The sequence below is a fragment of the Tympanuchus pallidicinctus genome, unplaced genomic scaffold, assembly GCF_026119805.1.
Source record: "Tympanuchus pallidicinctus isolate F22 unplaced genomic scaffold, pur_lepc_1.0 scaffold13, whole genome shotgun sequence".
NCBI lineage: Eukaryota > Metazoa > Chordata > Aves > Galliformes > Phasianidae > Tympanuchus > Tympanuchus pallidicinctus.
In genome coordinates, this window is record NW_026294648.1 from 5312549 (window position 1) to 5338535 (window position 25987).

Consider the following 25987-nt stretch of genomic DNA (forward strand, 5'->3'; position numbering starts at 1 on the left):
GAGGTTGCTGAATGATCAGTGTGGGGCTTGCTATGAGGAGCATGTGCTTTTTGCAGTACGTGGAAGGAAGGGGAAGAATAAAGCCTGAAGTACCTTGTGGCGTGTCCATCCTGATGCTGCAATTACAGCTATCAATAACGCCCATTGATTACCAGCTGAAGATTTAAACCTACTGCAGGTAGTGGAATGACTTGCAGACATGCCAGCCTTGCAGAACCATCTCTGTTGTTGTACACTTTCTTGCATGTACGAAGTACAATTGTGCTGATCCACAGTTAAGCATGCTCCTGTGATCCAAGTGAGTTACAAACTTTTAAATTTGCTTTAAAATGTTGGCCAACTTTTCCTAGGCAGAATTTCATTTCAGTGACTTCTCTGCATCTCTTTGCTGCTGGAGGGCTCTTCTCACCTGCAAAGTGGCTTATGGTGCAGTGGAGTCAGATAACGATGGTTCTCTTCAGGACACCTGCTAATGAAGCTGGCTTGTGCATGTTAATCTCACGCACAAACAGATGTTGAGCCGTAGCTCCTCTAAGTGATTTAAGAGGCTTAGTGTGTTGCAGGCCAGCACAGCACCTAAAAGCAGTGGATATCCACTATCTATTTGCAACTCTCGCTTGACCTCTTGCTGCCACCTGAGCTGTCAAGAGAGAACATACAGTCTGTTGATAGAAACTGTGCTTCCAGATAGGTAAAGTAATGCTGCTGTGCTACTTCAGGAATGAGAGGGATAATCTCACAGGAAATTCATTCTCAATAAAAGAATATGTAAAGAGGATGCTGGAGCAAAGGAATTAGTTTGTAAATGCTCAGGCTGTGCTTTTTCTTTCTTTTCTCCAGCTGTTTGATCTAGATCAATAATTCATTTGTGAGCAGCGTTTGCCACATCAGAACACTTTTAATTGTTCATAACGGCACCTTATTGATTCACTATCTGTGCTTCTGTAAGAATTTACACCTCCTTCTCTAGATTATTAATTTCTGATTGTAAACTTCAAGTACTGCTACATGACCAGCATCATCCCTCTTCATCTCTAGTTTTTACAGTGGAAAGTGCATTAAAATATTGTTAAGTAACTGTATGTTGAAGTACCTAGTACGTTACTTAAATACTCTTGCATACTTCACCTTGTGGGTTTTTAGATGTGCCCTGTATCTGCTCTCCCCTGCTGCCGAGTAACTTTCCTGCAGCTGGGTGTGTGTAATGGTAAATCACTTCAAAGCTCGACAATCCAAAGCTGAGGTGTTGTTTAACTGTGCTGTTACTTGGATTCTGATTGCTCATGAGTAGGTTAATTGATCTGAACATTTGACCAGCCCACTATAACTTTTATTAACTTAGGAGAATCTTTTATTGACAACAGTTTTAGGAAGTCCCCAGTTGCTGTTCTTTCCAGGAATAACATTTACCTACCTTGTGTGTGTTGGCTTTTCTTTTTGTTCTCTGAAATGTTTTGGCCGATGTGGTTGTGAATGGGAGGTGGGAGGAGTGGGCTGTGCTGCAGTTGCCTTGTGACTAACATCTCTAGGCCTGGTGAGAAAAGAGGGCAGTGTACCTAATGCTTAAAGCAGGTTTTCAGCCAAAACAAACCTTGGGGATAACTTAGGCTTATTCATTTTGCTGAGCTGTCAGTTACAAACGTGGCCAAGAGTAAGAATTGACTGAGGCTTCAAATGTGTACTTTTTTTTTTTTTTTTAAGTTTGCATTTCAATTTAAAGAAAATTTTAAAACCTAAACACCATTCTGTTGGTGGCATAAAGCAGTTTTCCTCAGTTCATGTAAGGCACAAAAGACCAAGCTTGTTCTGGAAGAATTATCCTTTGACCAGAAAACCAATACCATTCCTCCTTTTATATACTAATGAAAAGAACTTGCTCTCCTCACACTAGTTCAATGGAGTAGAAGCTGTCAGGAAAATCCAATGAAAGGATTAGCTAAACTTGGCTAGATTAATTAGAGCCCTTGATTGTCTTGCTACACGCTATTAACAGCAAAGGAAATGGAAATGATAGTGAGTCCATCCTTACAGGTATGTGGTGGTGAGGGGAGTGTTAAAGGGGAAAGCAGTTGGCAAGAAGCAAATCTCCACTGTTTCAGTCATTTCTTACAAGCTGCATCCGTTTCTTGTCCATCCTCCTGTAGTTGAAAACTAAAAGATTTTAATTGTTGTGAAGATCATGACCCACTCCTTATAATCTACACCCAGCTCACTATTCTAGCTCACGTTTTCCAAAATGTTATTACCTTTCCTGTCACCTGAAGTTATGTGCATCATATTGACCAGAGCTAGGACTCAAGCTGCTGCTGAAGGCTTCTGGCTGTCTGATCCAAGGCAGGCAGCCTTCTCACTTTCTCCAATATGTAACAGATAAAACAAATGTAACTTTTGAGTTCCACTGAAGTGTGAGGCCTGGAAACGCAGCCGGTCACATAATTGCCTGAACTAGTGATGGTTAAGCTCTCACAGAGCAAACCACTGACAGTGGTAATCCAAATCTTGGTCTTAATGTAGGTTTTTCTAGGATTTCAGTGCTGTAGTCATCCTATCTGCTCTTCTCAAACTTGCTGCTTATATGAAGGAGAGATTCCCAGCACTTCTACTCATAGTAAGCAGCCTGGATTCAATTCTTTCTTTTTGCGTCCATGTGAAATACATAATTAAATCTGTGATATCAGAATCCTCTTTCTGCTGAGTTGCTTTCAAACTTGTACGGGCTTGTTATGCAGTACATGTTCTCCTGTAGCACAGTTCTTCAGCCTGCTTTCACAAGGAAAAAAAGGCCTTGAGACTATTGAAAAGTCTAAACAAGAAGCAAACTCTCATTTAGAACAGATCGCTAAGCTCTCGAGTGTTTTGTTTTGTTTTACACTGCTGACACTTTTGACTTTAGTCTTTGTTATATTGCTGTATGACCCAGAAGTGACATGAGTCAATCTTGATAGAGGACAAATTCTCAGGGATTTTTCTCTTTCAACTGTTCAGTTCAAAAGCATTAACGTGGTGGAGGTAAAAATACTACAGATTAAAAAATACAATCTGCCAAACTACTGCTTTTGTACAGGGAGATAAGTGACTCTGTGGAGGGAATGCTTCTTGATAAGCTTGTGGGTAAAGAGATCTTCCCAGGATTTAAGCCAAAAGCTGCTGCCATTTGATTACAGTGAGTGTTTGGTGAGAGCTTTCTGATTACTGACTTTGTTCAGCCTCCTGTTACTTTTGTCTGAGAAAGACTTTCCTGCAAGTAAAAGATCTGAGCTGGGTATGCGAAGCAATCTATCAGAAAGCATTCAGTGAGTACACATCCATCTTTGAGATGGGATAATTGTCAAAGTTAAGAGGCTCCTCAAAGTATAAGGAATCTAGTCTGGAAATATAAATGACTTTGGATGACAGTCACAGGTTTTGTGGTGTTTTTTTTTTTTGAGTTATGGTTTATGGTAGGAGCTGTATTGATTAAATCACTTTAAAATGGGATCAAGGAGAGAAGCACTTAAAAATACTTCATACAGGATTATTTAGACCCCTCATAATAAATAACAGTCTTTAATGCTGGGAAGGGTGCACTCTGTTTTGGCATCACATCCACAGATGTTTATTGCCTGCATATGCAAGAAAGATACGTACTTTGTCAGCTCTGTGAAGACCAAAATCAGCACAAGTATCACAGCCGAGGAGCTGATTTAAAGCTCATTTTGCTTTGTTTCAGCATGCCCAGATTTGAGAGGCTGTTACCCAAGACATATGGGAAGATACTGGGAAAATCTTTTTTTTTCCTCAGAGGAAAAAGGCATCAGGGAAGAGAAGAATCTTATGGTTGTCTTCCTGCTTCTTAGAGAAGAGTACAGTAAAGTAAGAACCAAGCTCCTCTTACCCTGTGTAGGCTGAGACTATGGCTACTCATCATAAAGAACTGGTGAGATTTGGGGATGCTCTTTGCCATGAAGGCAGCCAGCCCCTGGTCAGGGCCTGGAGAGGCTGTGGGTCTCCAGCACTGGAGCTACTCAAGGTACAGCTGGATGTGGTCCTGTGCAGCCTGCTCAAAGCAGCCCTGCTTTGGGTGATCCTTTCTGTACTTTATTTCATGATCTGTTTTCTTTATTGATGGTATCCATCGTGTGCAGTTGTCACTTTGGCAGGATTAGTATTGAAGATGAGTCAGCACTAATGATGCAGTTTTCTGCTTTTTTATGGAGAATCAGTGGCAAAGGACAGAGACTCTTTTGAGTTTGTGTCTAAAATCTTTGCAAAATTTTGTGAATATCTTGTTTTGTGAAGGACATTCTCACACCTTCCTTCTCTAAATTCTTTCCCCATCCAGACCAATTATTTTATCTGAAGACTCAGGAAAATTTCTGTAGGAAACATTCTTCGAAATGTAAGAGGAAGACTAAATGAATCTCGCTGTTCCTTAACCTAAACAAATCTTTATTATGCTTTGTGCCATTGTGATGGTGCATTGTTTTAGACTGTGCTTTACCACTGTGTAGCTTTTTGTTTCTAATTACTGATGATTTATTTTTTGCCCCATCTCTTGGAGGCAGCAGAGACCTTCAAGTAGATCTGTGTGATCTCCTTGCAATAGGACATTGACACTATTGCACAGTGAGATAAGTACCTGCTCTTTCTTTCTCTTTGTGTTGTATTGTGAAGCAAGGGAGTATTATGTGTAGCTAAGATTGATCTCCTAAGTAAAGCAAGATTAACCCTAAAACTAGTTTAAGCTGAACTTGCTTTTTAAAATACACTTCTGAAAGTGAGAAGGATCTGATGCTGAGTTCAGAAGGTCAGTTGGGCTGAAAGGTGACATCAGGAGGGCATTAGCCAAACACTCTGCTCCAAGTGGACTCAGTGATGAGGTCAGCCAGGTTATTCAGGGTCCAGTCTGATCTTTGAAAACCTAATCTGGCTACTAAGATTCATCTTCACTGTAGGAAACAACTGGATAATCTCCTGATTACTGAGAATTTTGAATTTCTGTGTACATCAAATCAAGGAACTGATTAGAAAAGCTGAAGATTTGGAGATATGCTTTAGCTTTGTTGTGTGGCACTACTGCGATGGCGCTGAAAGCTGTGTCTTGTGAAACAGGATACTTTATTTATCCTGGGTTTCTGTAGCTCCAGGTGAATTAAGCTGCTTTGGTGTCTTCATTCTGATACTCGGTAGTGTGTTTAGGCTAAGAGCCAGGATGTTAGTAATGCCAGGTAGGTGATGGGTCATGTCTCTGTGATAATGAGGGCTAGAGTTGGTGTGTGGGTGTATTGAGTACTGACAAACTGGCTCGTCTCCTGCTCAGCTGAAACTTTCTCTGTACATATTGTTCTTTGCAGGTTATTTGAGGTTGAGTGGAGAAGCCCAAACCCTCAGCTTTTTCAACTGTTAATTATGTGTTGTAATTTACTTATGATGCTACGTGTGTCCTCAGAGCAAATTAAATCCTCAAGTATTTGGGGGAGAGTATCTTCTCATACTGGTCATGGTTTTTAAGTATTAAGAGCTGTGGGAATTGATTGCTGCCTTATGTACACTGTGAAGTTTTTCTTCCTCCACAAATCTCCATTTTTTTTAAGCACACCAGCCTGCTCACTTCTGAAATCAACACAGAACTGTAGTGAGCATCATGCTGGAGCTGGGGAGCATTCAGACTGAGCAGATGTGATATCAAGAACTTGTCTGGCTTGGATCACTGCTATGAATCAAATTCCTTAACTCCCTCCTCTGACCAATGCACCTCCCAGACCCTCTCGCCTCCCCCTTAAGTGAGGGAGGGTTTTAGCTGACTTGTCATGCTTGGTAGAGTGTGAATGCAACTAGATGACATCTGGGTGGTCTTTTGTTTGCTTTTTAAAACCTCTTCTGTGTAACTGTGCTGTGGAGGCATGAATTAATTAGGCACTAAAGATCTTTCCATAATACCATCTTACCATAAATAAGGCTTGGTTAAACTCTTGTTCAAAACCTGACCTCTACTGGTGAGAGCCATAAATGGATGCTGTCAGTGAGGTGGCAAGTGCCGAAGAACCTGTTTTGTTAATGTTCTTTAGTCATAGGTTGCGTTTTACTTTGTCCTAGGATAAATAGTTCTTGTGTAAAATAAACATAAAAATGCTAAGGAAACTAACATGTAAAAGCATAAGTCTCTTAATAAAGTTAATCATGTTTTCAGTAGACTGTATATGCTTTGAACATGTGTATGAGGTCTGGGTGACCTACTTTGTAGGCCTGTGTTCTAGAATAACTTTAGTAGTATTGCAGACTTGATGCTACCTTACAGTGATTCAAAACGTAATCTTTTCTTATGTCTTTACAGGCTTGCCATGGGTGTACATCTCTAACCAAATGTGATTGCAGTGGAGTTAAAGGAGAAAAGGTAAGAATACCTTATGTGATTGACTAATGCACAAACCTTTGCTTCTGTACAGCTTTGACTTCCACTCCTGCTGTATTTTTATGCAGTCATTATGATTCTACCATTGGTACTACTTACAGTTTAACAAATTTATCCTTTGAGGCTATAGTGCGTGCTCAGTATTATTTTTTTTTTAGTGCTTCAATGCTCTAGATTAATTTCTGACACATTTCAAAGGTGATTTTGAAGTTGTATAAACAAGTATAACATCAAGAACAAATGTGATGCAAAATCTCAAGTTACTGCTTTGATTCAATATTATGCTATTGCAGAATTTTACTATTGGCTGAGATTAAAGAGGGCAGATGTCAAAAACTCATAGTAATTTATGGTGCTGTACTTATCATCCAGATGGCTGTAGGCAAATGAGGTCATTCCTTGGCATTTATTTACTTTTAGTTCATCAGGTATATTTACAATATACATACCTAGTGAAAAATAACATAACGTTGATGGCAAGTTTAGAGTTTGATTAGGTTCAATCAAACCTCGTTGGTGCATTTCCTTCAAATAAAGCTGGCTAAACCAGATGTATCGTAACACTAATAAAGGAGTACTTTGGGTTTAGTTTGAGGGCATTCCAGCAGTAGGCTTTACATTCCTAATACAACCATAGCAGGTGCAATTTTGGAGAATCCATCTGTGGTGTACAGTTAGCTGTTTTCTGGATTAGTCACAGATATTTTGTGAATTCAGTAAACAAAATTATCTGGCAAGTTAGGTACAAAAACTTCGGAGTACGTTTTCTGGCCTTCTAAATAAAATAATAATGGGAACATAGTGTTTTTGGCACCCACTTCTTAAAGTGGTAGGCACATAATGCAGATTTCCACTCTTAGAATGGAAGATTTACTGTGAGATCTGATAAATTTGGATTCCTTCTTCACCAAAGTCAAGTTAAACAGTGTAAAAGTCTGTCAGGTCTCAGCATTTTTATTAAACAGCCTTTCAGAAGCTTGCAGGCCATCATGACAGAAAATTAACAATGAAAAGCAAAGCCTGCACTCTTAGGTGTGATAGGTTGCCTATGCAACTGGTTTGATCATACACATGCCATTACGTTAGTTTCCCTATAATTATGAAGGCACCAGTATACAAGATATACAAGAGCCTCACTGATGTCCAGAATGCTTTCTGTTAACTTTCTTTTCCACAACCCTAAACTTTTTCTAAAATCTCACACAGTTGCAAGATATCTAGAGCTGTCCTCAGATGATGAGGCTGATCCAGCACAGCATATCAGTTACTTAAACATTTGATGCGGGTTTTCAAGTCTGATACCTCTTCGACCAAACTTTCTTGCAAATTATCTTTGGATCAGTTGAGTGTAAACTTGTCACAGCAAGCTTCAGGCTTCTGCTTTGTATTTGATGCTTGGCATTTGGTGTTTGTGCTTCCTTCTGTAGTGACCTCTGAACCAGAAGTCAGACTCTATAGTTCCTTGTCTAATTGGCATATAAACAGCGTTGGGCAAGGAGCTGTTTAAATAATCATCCCTCTTTGATTCTCCATTGGAAATGTGACAGTGTACTTGTAGGACTACTGGAAGTCAGGTGTATGGAGCCTGATGATGTACTGGGAAGACAAGAAAAGCCTTGTCAAATGCACTCAGCTGAGCCCTGAACTTCTGTTTCCTTGTGGACCTGCAACTAGCTTCTGCATCCAAGTTTCTGTCCACTTGCATTAAGTCAACTAAGAAGTGCGGCTTTGTTCAGCTCTGCAGAGCCTAATGTGTCTTTTTGCAGACTAAGAAGTAACCTTCTTTCTAAGTATCCTAGAGTTCCCTCCAGGATATCCAATTTCTAACAAAATAATACAAATTGAACTGCAAATAGGAAAACTATTTTCATATTTTTCCTTGGGCAACTGCAGCTCTTGGTTAATTGCTTCATGCCATCAATGATTCTGCCTTGAGCATTTGTAGCAGTAGTACATTTTCTGTTGCACCAAAGCCCTGTAAGTTTTGTCTTTTTTTTTTTTTTTTTTTTGGGGGGGGGGGGGGGGGGGGGGGGGAGGAAAATTGTGTATAGGGGAAAACATGTATAATATGTTATCATGAATAAACAAATAATTTACTAGAAAAGTTAGAGAAAACTGGTAACAGCTTTCTCCATTCTGTCCTGTGCTTGCAATAAGCTGCTGCTTAATGAACTGGATCTGGTAAGAACCTATTGAAACCAAAGGAAACAATTGAGCTGCTATATACAGGAAATTAAAGCAAATGATTAAGCTGGTATATATGGATAATTACAAGAATTACTTGTGTTGGTCTACTACATGTGAATAATTGATTCTTCCTTAAGGAAATGAATGATGATTGGGTTTGAAGTAAGTGCTGCCTGGCACTTATGAGATGAATCTGCTCCAGTGCTGCTCCAGCTGATGAAGACTGAATGGCAAGGGCTACAGCCTCTTGGTCCCCAAGAGGGCATGCTCTCCAAGATTACTGTGGCTTTGCTTTAAAGTAGTGCTGTTAAAATGTTTTCTTCCCTCTCCCTAGTAAGGTATTCCCATTCCTTCTCTGAGGCTTGTGTTTAGAGCTGTCAATGTATCATCTCGCTGTAAACCAAGTCTCTAGCTGTGATAGAAACATATGGTTCAAGTTGGGAGGTGTTACAGGGCTTTTTTTGTTTTGTTTTTACAACTTCTAAGGTGCAGTTCCAGCTCTAAATAACTAGGAGTATGTTATGCTATTCTAGATGATCATACTTATTTAGTGCTACCCATTCTAAGTAAGCTAAACAAACCAGTCAAGAAGCTACCCTTTATTATGTATGATTAGTTTATGGCCTTTTAAAAAAGGACTTCAGAAGATGCCAAGATAACTGGGTTTATTGATCACAATATAAGAGGTGCTGAAGAATCCTGTGGCAAGATCCTAATGTATCTAGGTAAGAGTTTAGTTCACAGGATTCTGGCAAGAAAAACTTGTAATACTGAGTTACAAGGACAGTTTGGATGCAAGGAGTCTGTAGCCTCTTACAGAAGCAAATAAAAAGAATCTTATTCTTGGAATCTTCTGATATATGTATTTGGAGCTCTGAGTTTCAGGAGGCAATTCAGTAAAATCATCAAGCAAGGTTCCAATTTTCTTCTGCATTTATCACAATAAAATATAGTGCAGGTGTGACAAACTCCGCTGTTTTCATTGCTGGATACAAATAGCTAAGAAAAAATTGAAACTTCTCAAACTTCAGTCACTATCATGAATAATTACATGCTTCATAAATGATGTCTTAAACTGCAATAACATTGTCCTGTATTCTGAGATGTTTACAGACCCCTGTGACTTCTTTTGGGAGATAAAGCAGGTCTGCTGAAGAAATCCTGTGTTGAAGAATACAGACCATGCTAGAGTGAATTTTTTTCATTGTACTCTACCAGAGCATTAAACTGTCTTCAACACTGCTTGTGTTTGTGGCTGGCTAATGTGTGTGGTTTTTGAGTATGGCCTTGATTATATACTTCTATTTATTAATGCTTTTAATAGGAACTGTCACTTAAAGCATAAGCTTAGGGTATTTTGTAAATGTTTTTAATTCTCATCTCTGAAGTAACATTTGTGTTCAAGCTTGTAAGTTGACAGTTTTGCCACATCTGTGTAATTGGTTGAGGGCAATTGCATTGGAACTACTTTGAATTTATCACTGAGATCAGGATCCAATTCCTTGCCCATTCCCAAAGGTAATGATGGCTTGTAGCTGATGAATCTTTATTCTGCTACGGAATCCTGTACCTGTAGGACTGGAACATGAGGTCTGGGCTGACCTAAACCTTTGCTATTTTGTTTATTTTAATAGCATCAAGTCTGAAGCAAAAAATATTTAGACTTACTTATTTTTATTTTTACTTCTTGTGGTTGTTTTTTTTTTCTTTGCTTTAGGAAGAACAGGCTGGCAAGACTGACAGTTTTTTGCATCTGTAAGAAAATATAGTGCATGTTACCTAGAGACTTCAACCTCACTCCAAACAACATAGTGTTCTTTTACTAGCTTTGTCACCAGGGGAAACTTGTTAAATATGTCTTTTCTGTTTCAATACGTGCTTGCAAGGAAACACAGGCACTTTTCCCTAACAAATTCAGCATTACAGCATCTGAATCTTGCTGCATACAGTACCCTATATGCAAGATGTACAGTAGGAAAGTCTGGAGTAAGAACAAGCTGTATCTGAAAACTCTTCTCACTTAAGGGATCTTTCTGGCAACACTAGAAAAGAAAACAATTGTTGGGGGGAAAAAAAAAGTATCTCCCAACATCTGTATTCCGGAGAGCTGGATCAGCTTGGCTTCTCCCCCAGCGCTCATTTCTCTAACCAATTTTTTTTTTAAATCCAAAGTAGTGATTATAGCCCTACTCTTCCCTCTGTATCTGGTTTGGTACAGCTCCCTCAGAAAGCATTTGGTACAACTCCTTAGCAGTTTCCAAATCCAGTCCTTCAAATTGTCTTGTTCTTGAGTGTCATTTGCTGGCAGACTCCCCTGGCATTGCTCTGACAACGGTTTCCTCATGTAATGCTCACATTGTAGCTGTTCACTTTCAAAGCTGAGAAGAAGAATTTAGGCTTAGAAAATCCTGTTTTCACAGTTGCCTCCTGTATTTCTTTCAACTGTTTGACTTAGTTTCCTCTTTCACTTTGAAAGGCTGTGGCTTGCCAGTTATGTGGCTGTTCGGAGTGGACACCTCAGAGCAGTTGCCCTTTAGAGAACCATCTGTCAGCAGCAGATGACATAGAAGACCAACCTTCTGCTAGAAGTTTTTTCTAGCATCCATTTGCAGATGTCACTTTCTCTAATGAAAGCATGAAACGTGATCAATGTAAGATTAATAGGCATTGTGTAGCCTAGCTTGTACCTGATGCATCTGGCATGCCTCTTGTATGTATTTCCATAGTGCAAACACTGTTCTTGCCAGAGCTTGCTCCCAAGTCTGGCTCTGCCTTATGTTTTCCTTATTGGGCACTCCCAAATTCCTCCTCCTCTCTCCTTCAAGGGCACACTAACCCTTTCATATCTGGGCCTGAGCTTATAACATTTCTCCTATCTTGCATTTCAAGTGAAGCAGCATCAGCTGTATAGCTCCATGTGAAAGAAGAACCTGGAGTTCTGCATGCAAAAAGGCACTGCTGAATTCAAGCTAACCTGAATTTGTGTAGTAATCAGCATTTCCATGGGGGGAAAAAGATACCTGTCCTCCGGTTTTTTGTTTTTTTTTTTTTTTTAAAAAAAAAGGCAATAAATGATCTGCAAGAAAAATAGTAACAGTTTTGCATTTTAATAGAGGAACCAGGGTTAGCTGACCAGATAATAATCCTTATCCTAGAAGTTTATCTGAATCTCATTGTGTATAGAACTAAAGTTACAACTCATGTTTGGCACACAACATACAAGCCATAATCTAAAGGACTTCTTGTTTTCCAAGCAAGCAGTATTGCAGGCAGCAGAGTAGAGGTTGTGAAGAGAATCCCTGTTACTCTTGCTATTTTTTGGGTTGTTTCTGTTTTGTTTTGTTTTTTTTTTTTTATGTTGATCAACACATTCTGTAAGTGTTTTGAATATAACTGCTAGTTTCTTGTCCTCTGCAGTGGAATGCAGAGCACCTGCTGAGGTAGTGCAGTGAGAAAATCAGAATTTAAGAGTAATAACCCTGCTATCCTACTGAGTACCTAAAATCAGCATAGAGATGCTGTGGAAAGTAGAAGGGAGGTCAGCAAAGCCATAATGTTACCTTTCACATATTGTGTTCGAGGCTGCAAGTAGATGCTTCTGTTGTCTTGAAGTCTCCAGTTTTCAGTTCTTTGCTAACATTGTCCTCTTGAAGATATGGAATTCCTGGTTCAATTCCTTCCCCTGGCTGAGGAGCTCTAGGCGGGGCCTCCCAGTTCTTTAGGGAGCACCATAGCTGACACATTGAGAGGCAGTAGGTACAGGAGCTGCTATTTGAATTTTTGCTGAAGTGGGACAAGAAAATGAAACTTCAAGATGAATTAAAGAATGCACAGAGGACTGCACAGCTCAAACCTGGAGCTTATAAGGTGCTTGTTAGGATGCAACAATGAGCTCAGGCCTCTCTTTTGTTGGCAGTTCCTGGAGCTGTGAAAAAATAATTTGGGTATATCTGTGTAAGTTGCCTTGCAGGTATCTATAAAGCAATAGGAATAATGCTGAGTGATTGCTTCTTAGTACTGTGTATTTGCTGGTTGGTAGAGCTGTAGGAAATAAAAATTGATGTAATGGAAGAGTATACAACAACCTGTATGCAGAAAAAGGCACACCAATTCTGGTGTTTCCTAACTTCCTTATAGTGATTCTAACTGTAATATTTATTGATTTGTTGGGTTTTTTTTTTTTGTTTTTTTTTTTTTTATGAATCTATTGTGTAGAAGAAATAAGAGTAAATATTTCTTGAATTTGCAGCTGTGAACAGCCTGAAACTGCAGGAAAGCAGCATGTTATAACAAACAATGTACAGAGGGGCATACCATGGTGTATGGTAGAGATGTATCTGTTACACTGAGCTGTCATGGCTAATCATTGCATAAATACTCACTGAAATATGGTTGCTGCTTGGGAGGTTAGAATTTTAGCATGAGGTGTGAGGTAAAAGGGATGAAAAATGTTATTTTGGTGTTGTCTTATCTCTGTTTCTCTTGATTTACATTGTAAGCACTTAGGACTGGAACCGTCATTATATTCTGTCTGTAGAGAGTGCTTTACCTGCAGCGCATGGCCACAATCTCAGTTACTTGTATACAACAGAGAACAATCTTGTATCTGTGAAATGATGATAGATAGCACCATATAGCAGCAGTCCATATCCATCTGAGCATTTCTGTAGGTATTGCAGTGGAAGCTGAGTTTTCAGGAGAGACTTGATGACTAACAAAGCTATGCTTTTAAGGAAGATGGGAGAGTTCTGTGCAAATTATCAGCCCAGAAGAGTTGCTATTGAAATGTACTGTCAGTAGGTGGCTTAAGTAGTGGATAAACATCTATGAAACCTGTTTACGGGGTGTAGGTAAAAGCAGTGCCTGTGTACAGGAATTTCTGTAGCTAAGCTGGTAGGATACGTAATTGCATTGTTAGAGTTTCTATGATAACTTCCTACTGAAATGCAGAAAAATAGTTTATTTTATGAACTTCTTTAAAGTATCCTTTGCTTTTGTCATATTACTATCTGCACATATCCTTTCTATAGGGTGAAAGGGGATTCCCAGGCTTGGAAGGACAGCCAGGTCTGCCCGGGTTCCCAGGCCCAGAAGGGCCTCCTGGTCCCAGAGGTGCAAAGGTAAGTCCCAATTCACTTGGACAGGATGGAAATGCTAGGTAGCATTAGCTTGCTTATAATGCTGTTCCCAAATCATTCCAGAATTCTTGATTATCATCAGCTTAATAGTAAAAATCTTCAATAGGTCGTATACCAGGTTAGAGTATGCTAGATTGTTTGAAACAGTCAACCATAAGAATGTTGCTTTATGTTTCCCATTGTTCACCTACATGTGCCTGCAAACACTGTACCTGCACTTGTATGCTTTCCTTAGGACTGTTGCTAAGGTCAGAGAACAGGTTTGGCAAGGCTCCGTGATGTTGCTATACTGCTGCTTGCAGTAATGCATTACTTGATTTACTGATAAGAGCAGTGTTCAGCTCCTGGAGGGCCCCACCATTTTGGGCAGTACTGCAAACTAGGATTTGCATCTGGTGGCATTCCTGGGCTGGGTTTGGATGGGGTGATGCAAATGAAGACATCACTGAACTCTGCAGAGACAGCTGAGGAATGTTCCTTGTGTTCCCTGCAGTTTCAGTTTATTTTTGTTTGCTACTGAATTACATTACCTTGTTCAGATGGTATACTATAGTATTTAAATGTTGAAATACCTTTCTCTGAATGCATTCATATTTAGTATTTATATAAGCTTATCCAGGATCTGCAAGTACCTGCAATTTAAACTAACAGAAGCATAGCAAACATGTGAAAAAGAGATAGTAGGTAAGTGATAAGAATAATCAAAAGGCTATGCTGAGAGAGAGAAAACTGACAGTATAACAACAGTGAAACAAGAAAAGGGTCTTCTATTAGAAGCCATGATTGTGTTTGTATTCTAATAATGCCCTTTCTTCTTGGCGTTTTACTATGAAGTTTGATCTTTTCTATCTTGTGTTGCCCACAAGAGGTCACTGCAGTATATTTGATGGAGGAAAGCAGAAAGTGCTTCTGTGCAAGTTGAAGTAATGTTGAGAAATAACCATTTCCTCTGTTGTGGCTTATCAGATGCAACAGATGCTTTTCAATACGAGATCCAATGCCAAAAATGAAATTATTTTGAACCTTTTTACTCAGAAAGTGATAACTTATGTAACTGCTAGCCATCTTGTTATAAAAATTAAGAGTAACTTTTATCACACGGTTTACTTTGATAGAACAAAATGACTGCAAACTTGAATGTTGTTTTGTTGGTGTGGTTTTGGTTTTTGTTGTGGTTTTTCTTAGGGTGATGATGGACTTCCAGGACCTATTGGCCCCAAGGGAATCAGAGTAAGTATTGGTACCTTTTCCTAGTGATATGCTGGAATTATGAATATGTATGAGACAGGATCCTTACAGAAGTGATTCTGGGGGGAAAGAGTAATTAAGGAGAGTAATGTATCTATCAAGTAGAAAAGATTGCATTACTTTATATAAATAATCTAAGATTGTGTAATACAATTAATTACTGCAACAATTTATTATGGTACACAATCTTATGTGTTATTTATATTATTTTTCATAAAGCCATAAAGGAGAGTAATCCCAATACTGTGTGTATCTTATATTAGTATGACAAATCAGTATGGGAGAGATTAATTTGTCTGGAAACCATTTACTTTTTGTGAATTTGCTTCTTTTTGTCAGAACTCCTCAGCTGGCAACAATTGATGCATCACTGTCTTCAGTGGTACATGGTCTTCTTTTGTACCATGAGTTGTTGCTTTTTTCCCTTTGTGCATCTGCATACTATTATCTTAGTTGTTCTGCATGGTCTTCTCTGTGTTTTTATGTTATTCCCCTGAAAGAAATGTAAGAACCTTGATGGCTGCCCAGTATGACATTCTTATTTTACAGATGCTTCTGATGTTTCTTTTTTTGTTATAGGTTTCCTTTAGTATTTTTGTAATTCTTCTTATACATCCAGTGGCACCATACTGTTTCAAACACTCATGGTTAATTTCCTTTTAGGGTCCGCCAGGGCTTCCAGGATTTCCAGGAACACCAGGACTTCCTGTGAGTAGGAATGGGCTATATAGATATGAAACTGATCCATTTTGTCTTTCTGGCCCAGTAGGCCATCCTGTGAGCTAACTGTTCTATCCTGTTTTCATCTTCAAAGGGTTTACCAGGACAAGATGGGCCACCAGGACCTCAGGGTATCCCAGGCTGCAATGGAACGAAGGTGGAATTCCTTTAAAATTCTAAACATTACAACAATAATGTGATAAAGAGCTCCTGCTTTTCTGACCGTGGCCAATGAGTTTAATTTATTGTGATACTTAAAGTTACTGAGCTGTGCATGTAATTCTGGAGTGATTCACATGCACCTGAGACTAGAGTTCATGACCTGATATCTAAAGCAGCAACTGTTGATCACAACATTAGTACTCTGCAGCCATCATTGTTAACTTCTTTGGTACTTCTTAATACTTAATTTTTTGATTGACAACAGAGGAATGTGTCATAATTAGAATAATATGCTATAATCTTTGTAGTAGACTCTTGCTACCACAGAAAACTTACCACAAAACAGTGGGACATTTTAATTATTACTTTTTAATAATAATACCTTGAAATACTGACTCAGTGTCCTTGTTGGAAGGGGTTGATTTTATTCAAACATGTTGCTTAGCTTCAGTTTATGATCTTTCTTCTTGAGAAGCTGATCTTTAGTGCTGTACTTTTTCCCTCTCTGCATTATAGTAGCTTGCCTGGAGGTTTGAAATATCTGACTTTGGAAAGCTCTGTTTCAGTCACTTGTGTGATTTTTGCAAATCATTTAACCCACAGATTATTGCAATTGCTAGCTAACAATGAAACTGGGCTTTTCAGTAACCATTTGCTTATCTGTTTTTGTTATGTTTCATTTTGCTTTTTGGCTAATTGTCATCTTCAACCCTAAGGGAGAACGTGGATTCCCAGGCAGTCCAGGTTTTCCAGGTTTACAAGGGCCTCCTGTAAGTACAAGTTTTCCAGATCAACTGCCTGTAATCCACTGAAAAAATCCTACCTGTGAAAAAATCTGTGAAAGCTCAGTTAACAGGTTATGATTAATCAGAATATTTTAGATGTCCAGCAAAAGAGTGAGCTCTTCTGATGGATGCTGTGGCAAAGCAAATACAAAGCCTTTTGAATTCCCCCGTGCTGAGATACTTTACCTGCAGAAAGATACGAATGCATGCCTATGTGTCAGAGAGGGAAGGTCTGGTTACTGTCCTCTGATATGTGTGTGTTTGTGTATGGTGTTAGTGATGATCAATGAGACAGAAGAGATAGAATGGTTTGGATTGAAAGGGACCTTAATGATGATCTAGTTCTACCCACTGGCCAAGGACAGTGATGCTTTCCTCTAGACCAGGATGCCCGAGTCCCCATCCCACCTGACTTAGGACACCCCCAGGGATGGGATGTTTTCAGCTTCTTTAGGCAGCACTGTCGGTGCCTCACCACACTCATTGTGTGGAACATCTTAATATCTAATCTAAATCTCCCCTCTTTTAGTTTAAAACTATTCCCCTGTCCTGTCACTACCCTCACTGATAGAATCCTTCCCCAGCTTTGCTTTAGGCCCCCTTTAAGTAACTGGAAGGCTGTTAATAAGGTCTCTCCAGAACCTTTTTTTCTTCAGTCTGAACCCCGACTGTCTCAGCCTGTCTTCATAAGGAGAGGTACTCCAGCCCTCTGGTCATCCTAGTGGCCTCCTCTGGACCCACTCCAACAGATCAATGTCCTTATGCTGGGAGCCCCAGAGCTGAACAGAACACTGAACGGGCAGAATAATAGGAGGCAAAAAAAAAGCAAATTGCTAGTAAATGGAAATATAATGCTGAATATTTACTGTCAAAGTACTTCTTTTTTTTCCTTTTCTCTTTAATGCTTGTCTCATGCAGTAGATCTGATCAGTGGTTTGCAAATAACATACCAAGAACTTATTTCTGTTGATCTTTCTTTCATTTTTTGTTTCTTTTAAAAAAAGGGACCCCCTGGTCTGCCAGGTATGAAGGTAAGTGTTCTTTACTCTTATATCTAAGTACTAACCAGGCATGAGTGTGCAGTGTGATCTGGCAAAAGTAAGCTGCTTGCTTTCATTACAAGCCCATATACATCCATTGGAATCTGGAGTGAAATTCTGCAAAAAAATTTATTGCTTCTAAGTCATTCCAGTGCAACTAACTAGAAACTGCATTAGCTTGACTTCAAACTGTTTTCTAAAACTCATTCCCTTGGGAATGTCAAGGACAGCACCTGTTTTGAGAGGCACCAAGTTAACAGAAGGTCTACAAACATCTAAATGCTCCAGTAGTCTGTGTGTGCACTCAGAAACGCAAGTAGAGGTTAAGCAATAGTGACTCAGGTATCCAGTAAAGGGAATAGTGCAACATCTTACATTCCTTTTGGAAATGTCCTTCCCTACTGTTTAGATTACTTACGTAAATGACTTTTTTTCCCCCTAGTGTAAATAGTCTCACAGTCTGATTTTGAACCTTTGAGGATTCCTTGTCAGTTTGGAGGGGGGGGGGTTGTGTTGTTGTTGTTTGCTTGGGGTTTTTTTGTTACTGTATTCATGGCCTACTAGAGCATGACTCAAAACATTAGTTTTGATTCACATCTATTTAAAAGGAAGCCTGACCCCACACACACGGAGTTATTCCATTAAACTGCTGACAGGACAGCGTAACACACTGGTACTGGGAAATGATGACTATTAAACTAAACTGCCTTTCTCAGCCCCTTTCATCCCAGTCATTGTGCAGATATTACAATGCTAGCTGATCATAACATTTACATGGAAAACAAAGATGTGAGTTGAAATCAGTAATAAATACTTTACTTTAGGTCATGAAGTGTGACTGTTACAGTAGCATACACAACATTAGTCTCATGAAGTTGGACACTGGAAAAAGCTGAAAGCCTTCTTTCCGTCATGTCATTGAAGTTTTCTGTATGTGGATCTTGAATGTCTCTTTTGTGAAGCATTTATATTTCAATCCCCATGGTCTTTTGGAATTTAGATCAATGCTAATATATTTGTACACACAAAAAGAGAACCCTTAGCAGATGGTAGTTTAGCCATTTAAAGAATTCTCTAAATATGCAATGATGAATCTAATCAAAAGAGGTATTTCTTGGAGAATCTAGTGCTTAAATTTTAAGCTGAGCGTACATACATGGCTCTACATAACTCTAATAACTCTAATTCTCTCATAGTTTTAAGAGTTGTTGTTTTTTTTTTTTTTTCATCCTTTGGAGTCAGAATGGTGATAAAGATTTGTTGAATATGCTAATAATTAAAAGCCAGCTGGTTTTCTTCTAGGGCGAACCAGGTGAAATAATTACATCCTTGCTGCCAGGACATAAGGGTGACCAAGGATTTCCAGGTCTTCCAGGGATACCTGTAAGTTGAATAAAGTTCTGTTAGACTTGTTTTACCAAAGATGTAAAAGGAAGAGTACTTCAATTACAGCGCAGTTGGAACATTTGATGCTAGGGAATCTCTATGTGTACATGAAAGGGCAAGGCTCACATTTACTGTACGTATAATTTACACTGTGAGGAAGGCTTCAAAAGTGCTTCGTGTTGCTCTTATTAGGGTGGCCCACAGAGGACAGAGAAGTCCCCTACTCAGGAAAGCAGTGTCCAGCAGACAGCAGTATGCAGTTATTGACTTGCTTCACTATTTCCCTTTCCTGTTGCCACTTCCCAGATATTCTCTGTATTAATTCTGGAGCTCCCTTTCCTTCCTTACTCTGAGGTGAAGTGAGTAATAATCTGCACTTCTGGGCTGTAGCCGCTATTTTCATTGGGGGGAAGAGAGGGTAATGTCTCAGTTGTTCTCTTCATGTTGCATCTCCTGAGCAGTGTTTCTGTTCCCCCAGCAGTCTTCTGTGAAAACATGCAGTGACTTCAAGCCCTGTGCTTCCCCTCTGAACCATTCATTACTTTAGTGGGAAGGACAAGGGGAGCAGAAATGAGTCAGTCGGTCTGTGCTGGACAGAAGCCAGAGACTCCCATTTTGTGCTACAGAAAGGCAAACCTCAGACTGTTCTGACCAGATTGAGCCTGTTAGCATTGCTGTTTCTCTGATCTGTTCTTTCCTATTGTCTGCTTTTGGATGGAATCAAATACAAAGTGTTTTGTTGTTCTCTCTCAGTGCATTCAAGAGAAAGAAACAACAAAAGTAGTTCAAAACAAACAAAAAAGCTTTCCTTTATCCAAGCCAAAGAAGATGTATTGATGTAGAGAGCAGAACAGTTTTCATACAGCTTACACTTCTTTAGGCTTTTCATCTAGAGCAAATTGGTAAGTTAGAGGTCAGCTCCTTTGATTTGACACCTGTAGGATGCCAGCTGTGCATTTGGTGTTTAATTTTGGTTTGTTGCTTTTTGTTGTTGTTTTTGTTTGTTTGTTTGTTTTGTTGTTTTGTTTCTACCTTGGAGGTCTCACACTTGTCCCCTCGTGGTCTTTTTCCATAAACACTGCCTCTGATAGCTTCCTTCAATTTTTCAACAGGGTCCACCTGGTCCCATAGGAATACCAGGTCCAGTTGGTCCTCCAGGGCCCCCAGGTTTGACAGTAAGTTTCTTAGCCTGTTAACCACAGAATGGTAAAGAAGGCAGTTGCTTCTTTATTTCCATGTCCTCAGAAGCAATTGGCAAAATGCAGAGATTACTTTAGTCATAACTTGATATGAAGACAGTAGCAACCATGCACTCAGTTGACCCTGGAGCTGCTATTGTGCATATCTCAATGTGATGCCTTTGAAACATTCAGCCTGTTCACAGAGCTCTTTTTACTTTAAATTAGACTGAATCTTTCTGCAGACCGTATTGGCGTTAAACCTGAGAGTTAAGATTTAGCTTATTTAGACTGAATTTTTAATCTTTTAATGAACATCTCGCTTAAAGGAAGAGCTCATTTCTCATGTATCTATGCAGTTTAGTTCTAAACAATTCATTTTTTCACAAGAGGACATGCAAAGTGCTTGGAAGAGTAACTTTTGTTTTCATTTTTTTATTAGGGACCTCCTGGTCCACCAGGGCTACCAGGACCTAAGGTATTTTCCGTCTTTTGCTGATGGTGGTTGGAGTTGTTTTGGTTTTTTTTCTGTTTATTTGTGAATTCTGAGCGCTGACAAGATTTACTTTTTGCAGGGTAATATGGGCTTGAATTTCCAAGGACCTAAAGGTGAAAAAGTGAGTAGGTGATGATATGATGTTTGCTTTTCACTTTCAAAATACCTATCCTAGCCATTTTGGGATTTACTACCTGTATCAAACTGCCATCTTCTTACACGTTAGGGTGAACAAGGTCTCCAAGGACCTCCAGGGCCACCAGGACAAATTGGAGAACAGAAGAGACCAAATGACATTGAGTTTCAGAAAGGAGATCAGGTAAATGGGAAGCTAATCTATAATCAAGATGTGATTACTGAAGTCTGCATTGGTTTGGCTCATATACGCATGCGTTCTACTGACTATATAGAGATTCTGTTATTTTTCTTAAAGGCACAGAATGTTTTGGGCCTAAGTAGTTTTCCTTCAATAGAAAGCATGCTAGTCACATTAGCTCAGTTACTTCTCTTAATAAAGTAACTATCCTGTGGAAGAAGCTGTCTCAAAGGAGATTTATAGTAATGGTAAAAGCAGTTGAAGTCTTCCCTTGGAACACCCAGCCTGAGATTGTCAAAATTGTAGGGATTATGATTCCCATTAATTAACGAGCTTAGTCATCCATTGTGAAGAAGTCTTAAAAGTTTTAGCTTAAATTATTTTTCTCATTTTTTTTTCTTTCTTTTTGTTTCCCTTAATCATGCCACAAGATCTTTCTTACTTGTCGTACGAATAAGTGCTTTTCCTGTTTCTGGACTCTCAAAAGTAATATCAAGCCATACTGTGGCAGTAAGCTTGAACTCTTGGTTGATTTATATGGGTTCTTTCCCACTGCAAATGCCAGAAAGTCATTGTGAGAGTTGTCATTTTTGAGGTTATGTTTTTTCCTTTCTACTTCACTGGGGATCATTTCTTAGTGCTGTCTGTTTGATTCTGAGTTCGAGTTACAGACAAGCTGAGCACCACCAGTGTCATTATTGGTGCCTGGATTTTATTTTTTCTTTGAAATTTCTGTGGTGTGCTCAAAAACCACCCCGAATAGTGCAAGCAGTAGAAGGTTGAAGGCAGATACTTTGACACAGGAGTGGTGAATGGTTGTTTCTATGCTATGATTGTTTTGAAAATATCACTGTGGTGATAGAGCTACTATGTAATTTTGAACTGTTAGTTTCTTCTATCTGTGTTTGGGTCAATTTCTTACTTTTCATCTTTTCATCTTGAGGAATGCATCAGAAGAAAGCTTTAGTAGGCAGCAGTATTTTATGTTGTCAGTGCAGAACAGTTCTACTGCCCTATATCTTGATTACAATCTTTTGTTACTCTTCATTTCCGAAGAACATTGAGCACCACCAAGGTATCCACTGAGGCACATTTTCAATGTGCAGTCATCCTAAAAAGGTTTCAGTCTGGTTTTAGCTCTTTTTTTAATATTTTTTAATTTTTACTTTTATTTTTACTGCACTGTAGTTGAAGTAAATATTCAGCTGATTTTTATTACGGTCCTGAGCCATTTGTCTCTGTCATCAGGGGTATCTGAAGGACTAATTCTGCTGAAGTACAGGTATATGAATGTACAAAATCAAAGCATTCTAGCTACTTGCCTTATAAAGCATTTATCTTTGACCAACACTCACGATGATTTTGAAGTTTAAAGATTTGTTAATGTTTTAATACAGGTTATACTTGATAGAACAAAATCAGTAAAAAAAATTCTACATTACATGTATTTTTTTGTAAAGTATACACAAGGTTCTGGTGTGAATCCCCTATGATCTCTGGTGAGGATCAACTGTAAAGATGGGCTTTTAAAAAGTCTGGGAGTCCACCAGGAAGGGGAGAACAACAACAACATAAAAATGCACAGAAAGCTTTTGTGGATTCAATTGCCTGTAGTGTTTTGTCTAGATTATTGTTACAAAAGTGTAACAAAACAAAATAGAAACCCTTAATTTTTCATGTGGAGATCCTGTGACAATTTTCTGTATTGATCCTAGTGGCCTCACAATTTCAGTAGTTACAAGCAACAACAACTGTTCTTCCTGTAATTTCAGCAGGATTTTGCATTTGTTCCCCTCTTTTCTTTCTTTCTGTCTTTTGTCTTCCATCTTTTATCTTATGTCCTTCTTTCATCCTTCCTTCCATCCTTACCTTATTATATAGCAGCTGTAGACCACCAGAACAACAGCTGCAGTACCCACAGGAGTCAGTTGTGTCCTAGTGGAGCGAATCATCTAAATAATCAGGATGAACATTTAATAAAAATTAAAGTTTCACTTGAAGATCTGCACAAGTGAAGGATTGATGTGGCTCCTTGGAATTCTAAATGATAGCAAGAATATGTCCATATATATATATATATATATATATATATATATATATATGTATGTATGTATAAATGTGTGTGTGTATATATATATTATATATAGTATCTGTATTTTTATATTATATTTATATATATATTTAATATATAAAAAATGGAGACACTATAGAATAATGGAAGCTTTAATCCTCTTTTTCTTTTGTCCATGTTTGACAGGGTATTCCAGGTGATCCAGGGCCACCAGGACTTCCAGGGCCACAAGGCCCTCCTGTGAGTAGACCTATTTTAGTTCTTTTTCATTGCATCTCTTCAAAAACTGTAAATTAATTCAGCACAGGCTTATGGGCTCAATTTAAGATTATGTTTATATGTTCAGGGTCTTCCCGGTGGCATAAAGGGTGAAAAAGGTGAGCAAGGAGAGCCAGGCAAAAGAGTAAGTAGTCTATTCAACCAAACATTTATTTTTCCAATCAATGTAATCTTTGAGAATAAAGCAAATGTTGAAATCAGGTGAGGCCTTCAGCCTCTGGGTAATAAACTTTTTTTTTTTTCCTGTAACCTGGTAAACGAGTTTGTGATGCATCTGGTTCACAGCAGTGCTTCTAGATGTGGATATCTCAGGACTTTCTTATAGAATTATCTACATGTACATCTTCGTTTTAGACACAAGAAAACCTGATTTTAATGATGTTATCTGGTTACACAAGGAAGACTTCTTCAAAGTTCCTGGACTAGTTGGCTGAAGCAGTGGTTTCCTATTTCCTTTTAGAGAAGGCTTCATTCAGTTAGTCATTTGCTGAGTTGCCCAAGCAGCGTGAGGTCTTTTTAGGATGGTCTGTGTAAGCTCATTCTCAGTGTATTTATCTGTAAGATAAGCCACTAAAAGAATTCTCTGAACACTGGATAAATGGACCAAAAGTCCATTTATCACACCTCAGGCAACCACTTCTGTTTACGTACTAACTGGAGACGGGACAAGTCAGGCTAGCTGCATCTGGGGACAGTATTAATCACTTTGTTCCTCTGCGTGCACTCTGTCCATCCTGAAGTTGAAATTTATTTTAATATCACAGCTCAGGAAATCTGAGGACGATCAGAGGTGTTAAGAAGTAGGATGAAAATAACATGAATTGGACTAGCAAAGAAATATAAGCAGCGACCAGCTCAAAGCAATCTGTATTTTCACTTTCGTAGCTTCTGAACTTATAGTTACATCAACATAATGGGCCCCTTTGAAGACTAAGACACAGATCTTGCACAGGTTAATCAGACTGTATTATAAACACTGCTTAGAAACAAGCTGGCAATAGATTTTTTTCAGTGTCCATAGGGATTAAAGACTGTGGAAGATAAATCTTTGGCATTCTAGATAAAATTCTTTTTGTTGCTGAGATTTATAGGCGAGGTTTGGTTTGTCTTCTCATATGCACGTGAGAAATTAGGCAGATTTACAAAGCCGAGGCTCTTGTTGTATTTTGAGTAGTGTTTGCCAAGTTGCTTTTCTTTGCAAAAGTAATTGGGAACCACATATATTTGCAAAGACCTAAAAGGATAGAAATCCTGAATGGATGTAAGAGATGCCTTCTGCTAAAAGCTTATTTACCAACATATTTGTTCTTATCATCTGAATGTTGCATATTCAACATGCAATTTTGCTGTTAAGTGACTTTAAAATTGTATTTTAGCATTCCATGTTACTCTGTATGACTAAAACCCATTTCAATTTAATTCATTTTTGAGAATCAGAATCACTAATATTCAAGACTGCACAGATCAGAGTATACTCTGGTGCATGTATCTGTCTGCTCTTATTATCAGTTTCTTACTGATTAAGAGTTGATCATGGCACTATAGTGAAGCTTCATCAGTAGTGTAGTCAAGCTCCATTGGTTGTCTCTCATTCTGTAATGTTAACAGCAGACTTATGTTTGACTCTTCCAATGGATGGGTTGGAGTAAAATGGATCTTGCACTACTTTCACTGTAGCAAGGTGTACCTGGTTAGCAAAAATGCATGTTTTTTTGAAGTCACTTCTCTGAGCAGAATTCAGCTTCTTATTTTGGAAGCGTTCTTCGGAAAATTGCATTTAGCTTAAGGGAGAGTTAAAATTTAAACACACAAATGTTTGGGTTTAGTTTGAATGGTCACAGTACACTAATCTCCTAATTAAATGTAGCGTCTAGGAAGTTAGGATCTGTATTCCAAGCAAAGAGTTTCTCTGATGTTAAAGGGGTTTATTAAATGCAAAGAATCAGTAATAATTAATTGAATACTGTTTTATGCTGTATTTGGTCACTTTTTTTTTTTTTTTTTTTTTTTTGAGACTTGTGTTTTTGTGCTCTCATTTTCAAGAAGAAAACCTCCTTTAAGATAACTTGGTTATAGTTGTTTAGTATCGTTGAGCTATAGATCATAAGAACTGCATTCTGGAGAGTTTGGTTTTGGTTTGGTTGTTTTTGTGTTTTTGGTTTGTTTGGTTTTTTGAAAAATGGGTAGTCAGTAAATTATTTCCACAAGATTTCTTCACCACTGAAGCATTTTATTTCCGTGCATGTTTGTTTTTGTAGGGAAAGCCGGGCAAAGATGGAGAACCTGGTCAGCCTGGTAGGGATGTGAGTACCTCATACATTTTCAATCTCACCAGATCTTTAAGTTTTTCTTCTGATATGGAGAAGGTCTGAGCATAATTATTTTCTTTTCTTGAAGGGTTTACCTGGTGGACCTGGAGTAAATGGTGTTCCAGGAAGAGATGGTGAAAAGGTGTGCCAAGTTATTTGTCATCATTACTATAGTAGCTTGAAAACCTCTCATCACTGACTTTGGTTTTGACTGAGCAGTAATTGCATTGCCTGTGCTGTTAAAACGTTGAGGAATATCTGCAATTATTATCTTGCATAAT

At 38.6% G+C, this 25987-nt stretch overlaps 1 protein-coding gene across 3 annotated transcripts in view; it reads left to right on the forward strand.

The window, feature by feature from the left end:
* The window catches only part of COL4A5 (collagen type IV alpha 5 chain), a 79945-nt gene that overhangs the window by 17361 nt on the left and 36597 nt on the right, over window positions 1-25987 (forward strand). For all 3 annotated transcript variants that reach the window (XR_008204127.1, XM_052672930.1, XM_052672929.1), the window contains exons 2-17: window positions 6314-6373; window positions 13609-13698; window positions 14902-14946; window positions 15628-15672; window positions 15779-15841; window positions 16563-16616; window positions 17636-17662; window positions 18974-19054; window positions 20170-20232; window positions 20678-20713; window positions 20811-20852; window positions 20958-21050; window positions 23305-23358; window positions 23465-23521; window positions 25656-25700; window positions 25795-25848. Coding sequence is in view for 2 of the 3 variants with exons in the window: in XM_052672930.1 (XP_052528890.1) it covers window positions 6314-6373; window positions 13609-13698; window positions 14902-14946; window positions 15628-15672; window positions 15779-15841; window positions 16563-16616; window positions 17636-17662; window positions 18974-19054; window positions 20170-20232; window positions 20678-20713; window positions 20811-20852; window positions 20958-21050; window positions 23305-23358; window positions 23465-23521; window positions 25656-25700; window positions 25795-25848 (909 nt within the window). In the remaining variant the exon portion in view is untranslated. The remainder of the gene's footprint in view (window positions 1-6313; window positions 6374-13608; window positions 13699-14901; window positions 14947-15627; window positions 15673-15778; window positions 15842-16562; window positions 16617-17635; window positions 17663-18973; window positions 19055-20169; window positions 20233-20677; window positions 20714-20810; window positions 20853-20957; window positions 21051-23304; window positions 23359-23464; window positions 23522-25655; window positions 25701-25794; window positions 25849-25987) is intronic.